General features: G+C 56.0%; 1 protein-coding gene across 1 annotated transcript in view; it reads right to left on the reverse strand.

Annotated features, from left to right (window-relative positions):
• The window catches only part of TCF7 (transcription factor 7), a 32586-nt gene extending 30457 nt beyond the window's left edge, over window positions 1-2129 (reverse strand). The window contains 3 exon segments of the mRNA XM_030829134.1: window positions 991-1115; window positions 1637-1703; window positions 1869-2129. Coding sequence (XP_030684994.1) covers window positions 991-1115; window positions 1637-1703; window positions 1869-2129 — 453 coding nt within the window.
• Between the last annotated feature and the right edge of the window lie 7500 nt (window positions 2130-9629).

Genomic DNA, 9629 nt, shown 5'->3' on the forward strand with positions numbered 1-9629 from the left:
CACTCGTGGTCTGAAACAGCCTAGCAGTTACTCTCCTCCCTCTGGTGACCCCACCGTAGCCATGTGAGCCTCCAGCCTGCCAGCCCCACCTGCACTGGGCTTACATTCACACCCAACACTCGCTTACCACAGTCCTCCAAACCTTCCACGTACCTTCACCCCAACTTAGACCAACTGAGAAGAGCGTGAAACACGAATAGGAATTTCTTTAAAAGCGCAGCTGTACTGCTCTAAAGCACTCAGCATAGGCTCTTCACACTTTAGGTCATCTGTACCAATGGGCATGGTTTGTAAAGATCATGAAATCTTTTCAAAGTACTGGGACTTAAAAATATTTAATTCACGAATTCATTAAACTGGTCCCTTCTCAACATCACTGATTTGTAGCACCTTTGCCAACCCTTCCTGGTGTGTCTGAGACCAAGCCAGTTTCCTAAGAACCCACTTTCCACACATGGTGTTCAGGGTCCTTCTTTGGCAAAGGTACACTCACGCCCGTAAGGACACAGCCAACCAAACACAGCACGTTTCTCCTGCACAACCAGGGGACCTGAACAGATCAGCTTTCCTGCCCATTCCTCCAAGCGCCAAGGAGGCTCAGGGTTTCCTGGGCTAGTTAGAAAGTTAATTGCAAAGCTCTGAGCTCAGATCAGAGCAGCGAGGAGCAAGGGTGGTCTCGGCTCAAAAGTTCTCTAAGAAGACCCCACCCTGGCATCACCCAGCACCAGGACAGAGCCTGCACCTGCTTATGAGCAAGCTGGGAAGACAAAAGCCAAGAGCCAGAGAGCAGGGGGGTGCCCCAGGGCGGCCCCTCCTTCCTTCAGCAAAGCTCTCCTTTTGGTTCAGATCCCACTGGGTGTGTATGGGAAAAAAGACCAGCACAGGAGTCTCGTCTATTTTGTTCCAGGCAGAAGTCTCTTGCCAGTGCCTCACCTACCTGGTCAAGGAGGCTGCAAGCACAGGGCGGCACTGGCTGCGGGGTCCACTTACCAGCGGGGGCTGCGGCTGGGGGTGCTGCCCTGCTCCCGAGGCGGGTGGGTAGTGCATGAGCAGATTGAAGGCGGAGTAGACGGTCTCTTTGTACATGCCGCTGGTGCACTCCGGGGCCTTCAGGCCTGGAAAAACCACAGCTGGGTCAGACACACCAGCCCTGGCAGCGGCTGGGACTGAAGGCTGTCTGCTCTTGAGAGAAAAAGAATTGCCAAGGGGTCCCCTGCAAGTTCCTGACTTGGGAAGGAACGGGCTGGGAGTATCCGCAGTGCCAAGTTTTAGGGGAAGGACCTGGCGTGCAGGCCTCCCGGAGGTGGCCCCTACTTGACCTCCCACCCCCCGCCCTCCAACCAAGAAACCTTGGCCAATTCTGTCTCCTGAAGACGGCAGATTAGTCAGTCACCTGGGTAGGAGGGGAGGCGGGGATGGCGGGGGTCTGTTTACTCCTATAAAGGTCAGGGCACCGGAAGTGACTCGACCCGGCGGCGCCCGGGAAGCCCGCCCCCCACTCCCCACCCCTGGGTTCTGCCGCCTCCTGAGCTGCGGTGGGAGAGGCACCCGGCTCCCCGCGGTCCTCGGCGTCCCCGTCCCACCGAGGCCAGGGCCTGAGCGCGAGGAAGGGAAGCCGGGCCGGGCAGAAACTCACCGTCCTCCAGGGGCTCTGGAAGTTTGTCCGGGAAGAGTCTCTGCGCAGCGTGTTCCCGCCCGAGAGCCTGGAGGGAGAACCGGAGGGGAATGAGGGGCGGTGGGACCGCGGGGGTCGGGGCCGACGCCGGGGCAGGGACGCTCTGCGCGCTGGAGACCCCGAGGGCCGCACGCAGGTGGGGCGGCGGGGCGCGGCGACCGCAGGGGAGGAGCCGGCGCCGGCGGGGGCTCACCTCGGCCCCGACCTCAGCCTCGCCGCGGGCCCCAGCGCCGGCTCCCGGGACCCCCGGGATCCCTGCGCCGCCGGCCGCGCCCTCGGACTCGTTCACGAGCGACGACTTGAGCTCGGCCAGGTCGCGCTCGGGACCGGCGGCGCTGTCGCGGCTCTTGTCGTCTTGCTCCTCGCCCTCATCCTGGAAGGCCAGCAGCTCGTCCGGCGCGCCGAGGTCGTCGCCGCCGCCCGCGCCGCCCCCGCCGGAGTCCAGCTGCGGCATGGTGCGCTCCGCCCGCCGGGGCGCGGGGCGCTGGGCGCCGGGAGTGCGGGGCGCGGAGCCGGCCCGGGGGGCGGCGAGCCCGGAGTCCGAACCTCCGAACCCGGATCGCGGCGGGCGGAGCGCGGGCTGACTCCGCCTGGGCGGGCTGCAGGCGCGGGCTAGGGCGCGGGGCAGAGCGGCTCCGGGAGCTGGCGGGTCCGAACATCAAAGGCGCCGCCGGCCGAGTGCTGGGGGCGGGCCCGGCCGGGGGCGGGACACAGGCCCGCCCCGCCCCTCCTCTCCCGGGAGAGGCCGGGACGCGCCTACTCGGCATAGCCTTAAAGGGCTCGCTCTCCCGGAGTGCACCCCGAGCGAGACTTTGGACAAGCCTGAGAATGATCACCCTTCACCCGAAACGCAGAGACTCTAATGGGAACTCCTGACCCCGCTTACTCACCTACAACCAGATATTCCCCCTGCTTCCTGCCCCCAGGTTTCTTCTCCGGCTGTGGAGGGCGGGGGTCCCCTAGGCCCTTGGGACTTGGGCGTGGCTTAGCATCGCAGCCGTGGTGTGAACTGTATCGTGCGCAGGCTCCAGTGCGCCCTGTGCTTTGAACTGGGGGCTTCCTAGGGCTTGAGGCTGTGCTCGTACCCCAGGGAACCGGCAGCGTTGGGACTCCGCGGCGCTGTCGCGGCTCTTGCCCCATCCTCCATCCCTGTGCCAATCAGGGACTTCCTTCTAGGCCGCATGCATACAGCGCGAACACAAGCATACCCCCCTTCGCACATGTATGGAGCTCCTGTTGCATGCAGAGCTTATACATCACACATCTGTGACGGGCCCCTCAGGCAGGCGACGGCTCCGAGCCGCGAACACAGCCAAGAGCACCGGACCTCAGCCGATCCTCCAAGTCCCAGCCCCTACGACTCTCCCAACTCGGTTCCGTGACTAGAACCTGCAGCCCGGAGACTCGGAACTTTGGGCAGCCACGTGGGCGCGGGATTCCGACGTGGGTCCCTCGTCCACAGCAACAACCCTAGAAGTCGCATTTAGGGAGCCCATGACTCTGAAGTTGACCCTGGCCTGACTAACCCTCTAACCCTCGCTCGATCCAGGCTGAACATCTAGATTTGCGGAGCGCGGGAAAGTGCCTGAATTCCAGCGCATCTGTATGGCACCCGGGTCTGCGTCCACGCGGGCCTCCACGGCACGCTTGGCCTGGCTCAGCCACTGCATCTACAAAAGACGCCGGTCCTTTGGATCGCGATGCATTCAACAGCAGCCCCCCTTGCAGGTTTCTGTGCTGGATTCACTGTAGACGCTCACGCCTCTTCTGAGAGCAGTTGGAATAGAGGGTGTTTGGGGGAGGGCCGGGTATTGGACGCCTCTCCCGCTGAGGGCCCCACAGGACCCCTGGCAGCGGTGCAAAGCCGGGCCGGAAGACAGCCGTGCCTCCCTCCGGGTCCAGGCCCGGCGTGGCTGGCTGCGGATCAAAGAGCTAGGGCATGCTTCCCTGTGTTCAGATCCTATCTGTGCCCGCCCAGCGGGGTGCCTCGGACATCAGCTCCCACACTCCACTCCCCCGCCACCTCCGGGCTAGGGTGCCCACTTTTCCTCCTTTCCCCAGGCTGGGGCTGGGGGGTGGCATGGGCACGAGTGCTCAGCTTGGTGATGGAGTTGAGGGGGACCCTGCCCATTAGGTCTTCCCAGCCTCCTCCCAGGGTGGGCTTGCCGCTCAGTCTCGCCTTATCTGCTCCTGATTGGCGGGGAAGGTGGGGCTCGGCCCTGCCCGGAGGGGAGAGGTACAGGGACAGGAGTTCAGAACCTCCGCCACCTCAGCTCTTCAGGTTATAGGTAGGGTCTGGCTTGGGCTGAGCCTCCTCTGGGACAGCTGAAAGGGAATCCGGATCTGCCCAACCCAATGGCTTTAGGGGTCCTCATGTGTTTGTAGGGAACCCTGGTTCAGCAGGAACCTCCTCCAGAATAGCTGTCCCCAGACCCATGAGTTCCCCCAACACAGATCAGTGGAGGCTGAAGTGTTCTCCAGTCCCTGGCGAAAGGAGAAAAGTCAGAACAACAGTGAGGTTCTTTTTGTTTTGTTTTCTCAATAAGGTTAAAACTTTCCAGCTTCGTATTAGCCTTTAATCAAGGATTATACCCTTACTGCTTTATTGGTGTGAAAACATCCTTTCTTTACTAAAATGGTGGCGGGACAAGTGTTTTTTTTCGTGTCTTTATTTGGTGAAAGAACATAAGGAACATTTTTTCCCCATCTGTTAACTCCCCCACCCTCAAGTTTCTTTGGACATTTTATAGTCTGGGAACAACTGTCCCATGGGGTCATAGCTCCAACTCCCCACCCTGCTGGCTGGAACCAGAGGAGAGGGTGGGTGAGTAGGGAGAGTGGGACTGTGAGGAGGAGTGAGGGAGAGAAGGGCTGAGTCACAGGCATCCACAGCCCCACTGAAATCAGTCTGAAGGCTTGCTAAGGGATCATCTACTGTGTACCTAGCCCTGGCTTGGGCTGTGGAGAGGGAAGGGCTAGAGGTGTCTGCCTTCCAGGAACCATTGGCTGCTTTGAGAAGCTGAAGAGTTATTAGAGCCGATTTAGGTGCTAGAGTAGTCTATACAGATAATGGACAGAAAGAGCTCAGATATGGTGAGATCAATGTGGACTAGAGTAGTCAGGGTAGCTTCCTGAAGGAGGTAGATTTCATGTGGGCCTGGATGGCTTAGGAGGGTTTGGAAAGCTGGAAAGGAACAAGAGCTCTGATTTGTTCCCCAGAAGTTGGTGCAGCCCCACAGGAGCCCCTGGTCTAGTCAGCACTGATTCCTTCACCATCATCTACACAATGACCAACCTCATATAATGAGTGATTACTATGTGCCAGGCATTCTGTCAAGAGCTTCACACACATTATCTCTATTTAATCATTACACCAACCCTGTGACATAGGGACTCGTATCCCCATTTGACTAATGAGGAAACTGAAGCTCAGAGAGGTTAAGTCACCTAAGTTCTCACAGCTTGAAAATGAAGGTGTCAGAATTTGAAACCCACGAAGTCTGACTCCTGAGCCCACATCCTAACTATCACACTCTAGTGTTCCATTATGAAATTCCAGAGGGAGTCCTTATTTGCTTTGTGGTCTTGGCAGACAAATGCTGACAAATGAGCTGTCACTAATCTGGAGCCCTGACTTTCTGGGTGGCTCATGTTGCATGAAGGGGGCCATCAACAGGTTTAGGGAATCATCTTGGTGGTCTATATAGGGGGCCCAAGACCTTTGCTGGCAGAGAGGGCCTAGAATCTCTCCCTTGAGCCAGACAGATCTCAGTGTGTACCATCTCTCTCCTGAGCCCACCCAAGGCCACCTGTTCTGGGAATTGGCTCAGATCACATACAGAGATGATAGACACTGGGGTTCTTCCACAGGGTAGTGAGTACAATCTGCTGTGGTTGCCCCTGTGGAGGTGACCAGGGAGTTTCAGGACAAGGACCAGCTGCAAGGAGGCCCCAAAGTCTTCTGGATTCATCCAGACCAGACCAGGCCAGGGCTGGTGATTTAATAAGGCTTCATCTTCATGCAAATGAACTTGCACTACTCAGATGCTGGAAACAGGACTAAGTCAGGACTCCCAAGGCTTGAGGGTTGTTGGAGCAGAAGAGCTCCAGCTTTAGATTTGGGCAGTCTTTAGTTTCCATCTCTGCCCTGCCACTTACCAGCTGTGGGACCTCAGGCAAATTGCTGACCCTCTCTGAGCCTCAGTCTCCCCATAGCGGGCCTGCCCTGCTCTGTTGGAGTGCAGTCGAGATGAATCACTGTACCCTAGTGAAGAGCTTAGAACAGCAGCCTGGTGCATTCCAAGTGTCTAATGGGTGCTCTTGAACGAGATATTTTTCGGAAGTTGTTAGGCTAATTGGCTCTTCATGTAACGTCATGTAAATCATCTGAATGTTCTCATGGCCTGAGCCCATTAATCATGGCTAAAGCTGAAAATATACATTTCCTTTCCTTTTCTTTCAAGCTCCTTTAACATGAAAGGCCTGCGTGAACTCTCTGACCTTTTCTAACAGGGAGACCCTTGAAATGTGGCATTTCCAGAAAACGGCTCAAAGGAGCCCCAGATGGATTTAGTAAATTACAGCAAGGAGAGGTTGTGAGCGGCGTCTCTTCCTGCTCACCAGCCCGCCTGGCATCCTGTTGGGGCTTGCCCAAAGCCGCCTGGAGGCTGGGCTGCTGGCTCTGGGCAGGAACACTTCCCATGGAGCATCCTCTCAGGGCAAAACCCGGTCACAGGTCCTAGAGGTAGACTGTGGTTTGTTACTAGAAACACAGTTTGCTTTCTGGAAACTCTGTGTAGTTTCGCTGTTTGTTGAGGCGTGTGTGTCCATGTGTGTGCATGTAGGTGGTTGTGACCTACAGAAAGGCAAGCACACACAATTGCTGGGATGCTGCTACTCTGCATCAGGTACCAGACAGCTGCCCTTAAAATGAAGCAAGGGGGCTTTGGGGTCAGTTCTTTCTTCATAAGGAAGGAAGGACTCTTCTGTGGGTTCTCCCCTCCAGCTCCATCCCTCGGACTTCTTATAATAACCAAGAATTGTTATTAAAATAAAGACAATAACGAAATTGGCAGTTCATATTTCCTGATGAAATCCTAAGGAAATTTGGCCAAAGTGGCTTGAGAGGTGATGGGCAAATTATGAGAAGAGCTGCCCCAGAGCTTCACAGGGCTTGTTAGGGCTATTTCCCGTGGGTTATTTTTCCCACATTGTGCCAGCCATTGTTCCTGATGAATGGGATTGTGGTTCCCTCACCAGAAGGAAACATTAGGCTTGAATTTCCCCAAGAAGGGGTCTAGAGTCAGAGACACCAAGGTGGCGACAGCAAAGGCAAACGTGGAGTGGCCACTGTGTGCCAGGTCCTAGGCTGCCAGGTGTACCAGTTGTCCAAGGGGTTGGGAGTGCCAGCCTATGTAATAGTCCCTGACCCAACACTGGCTTGCTGAGTGAAGTCAAGTCAGTCCTCTGCCTTCTTTGGACCCAAATTCACCTGGAAGCTGCAGGTGCCTCTAAGTTCTTTTTTTTTTTTTTTTTTTTTTTTTTTGAGATGGAGCCTCGCTCTTATTGCCTAGGCTGGAGGGCAGTGGCACGATCTCGGCTCACTGCTACCTCTGCCTCCCAGGTTCAAGCAATTCTCCTGCCTCAGCCTACCCAGTAGCTGGGATTACAGGCGCCCGCCACCACGCTCGGCTAATTTTTGTATTTTTAGTAGAGATGGGGTTTCACCATGTTGGCCATGCTGGTCTCAAACTCCTGACCTCAGCTGATTCAACCGCCTCGGCCTCCCAAAGTGATGGGATTACAGGCGTGAGCCACCACGCCCGGCCAGGTGCCTCTAAGTTCTAAGGATGCCATGAAGAGCTTATGGCCTTGAGACCAGAGGTGAGAGACAAGAGGCGTCACAAATGCAGCAGAAGGTGGAGCACACCAAGGCCCGGTGTTCATGTGGGAGTCACCTGCAGCTTCACAGAGGAATGCGCCTGCACTAAATCCTATGTGGCCTGGGGAGACAGCCTCAGACACGTTGAGAGAGGAATGTCTTATTGAGAAAGAACTATTCAATATCGCGTTTTGAGACAGGGCTATACAGGGCTTTGTTGCTTATCCCTAGGGCCTGGCACAGAACTGGCAACCTGCAGTGCTCAGAAGTTTTTGGATGGATGGCTGAATGGAAGGATGGATCATCCATAGCGGTGATCACTTAGAATCCAGGGAGTAGTTAGCAGGCCCCGTACCTGCCGTCAGGCAACTCACCATCTTGTGGAAGACATTAGGTGCAAAAGAGGCTCTGGGAGCCAGGGGTTCAGAAACCCTCCTGGCTGTTTTATGCATGTCATGGCACACAACATGGCAGTTAGGGAGGGCTTCCTGGAGGAAGGAGGTCCTAGGTCAGCCTAGGAGAGAAGAGGGATTAAAGAGGATGTGGCCTTTTCCAGGTGGGGCAGTAAGCCACGCTCTGGGTGATGGTGGACTTTGACCCCATAGGGTCCCTAGGACCTAGGTGAACTAGGTCCTAGGGGAGAGTTTGGCCATCCATTGAGCCTTGCCTAGAATGGCACCTTTTCATGTCTCAGTTCCTACAGTCCTCCAACCCCCGCCACCTGGGACAATTCCCCCAAGTATTCTCTCCCCAGGACACTGGCTCTCCCTCTCTGTCCCCTCTCCTAGAATAGACTACCTCCCAGTATATGACCCACTGCCTTGCATGGGGCTTCAAGACTTTCCTGGCTCAGTGCCTCGAGGAAAGCTCACCGTCTTATTCCATATTCACCCCTCTCCAGCCCAGGACAACAGGGGTAGTAGGGGAAGGAGCAACAGGATGTGGTGGGCAGGGTAAATTTGAAGAGGACCCATACCAGATCCTGTAGTCACTGCTCACCACAGCTCTAACCAGGCCTCCTGCCTGCCCAAATGGATTCTCACTTCTTGGGATCATGGCATCTTCATCTGTGGCCCTGCTGAATACTAACATGGGCCAAGCATACTGTGGCACTTAATAAATGCTTTCTGACCAGGGGATGGGGCTGTTGCATAATGGTCCAGTGTGTTTCCTCAGGCTCCCAGGGTGGGCGTTGGGAGTGGGGACGGATGGGTTTCCAGTTTGTTTGTTAGCTGGGTATTCTGCAGTCTGAGGCGTCTTTTTCTTTTTAAGGCCCATTCCTGGTCTCTCCCTAATCCAAGAAGCCTCCCCACCTCCCCAGGTCTGCAGAGATCCTTTCTCCTTTCAGGAGTCCCATTGCCTTTAGAATTGAAGCCACCATCATATCCTGAGCTGTTGGCCTCTGTTTCCTGTGAGTGAGTCTCCTGTCCCTCTGCTGCTGTGTCTTTGTTTTCTGTTGGTCAAGAGCTGAGCTTGAAACTCACGGCCTGGGTGTGAAATCAGCTTCTCCACTTACTCAGTGTGAGCGGGACCTTGGGCAAGCCACCTCCTTCCTGGAGCCTTCTTTTTCGCATCTGTTAAGTGGGGGTAAGAGTAATACTTGTCTCAAAGAGCTGGGAAGATGGGATGAGTTCCTGCTTGTAGAGTACTTAGCCCAATGTCTAGGGCAGAGTAGATAGATACTTGCTGAGTGGTGACTGTTGTCACTTATTATTATTGTTCCCAGGCAGCAGGGCTGAGCTCAGGACCAGGCCTGTCACGGTGCTTAGCATCTGTTGCCTGAGCAAGCAGCTGCCTTTGCAATCCTGCAATCTTGCAGGGGTCATGGGTGGAGAGTGGGGACCAGGGTGGGGAGGGCACCAGGAATCCTGCTTTCTGAGGCCAGGCTGAGGCTGCCAGGACGTTCAGCCTGAGTGGTGACTCCTCTTGCCAAGAGATGGCCATCTCCAGATGTCTGCAGGTTGGAGGAGCCGGCTGGCCGTGTAGGGGCCTGGGGGCAGAGACGGGACTAATGGGAGGAAATTACACAGAGAGATTTCATCTCGGCTTGAGGAAGCACGTCTAGCAGTCAGA

Source organism: Nomascus leucogenys, chromosome 2 (genome assembly GCF_006542625.1).
Source record: "Nomascus leucogenys isolate Asia chromosome 2, Asia_NLE_v1, whole genome shotgun sequence".
Lineage (NCBI taxonomy): Eukaryota > Metazoa > Chordata > Mammalia > Primates > Hylobatidae > Nomascus > Nomascus leucogenys.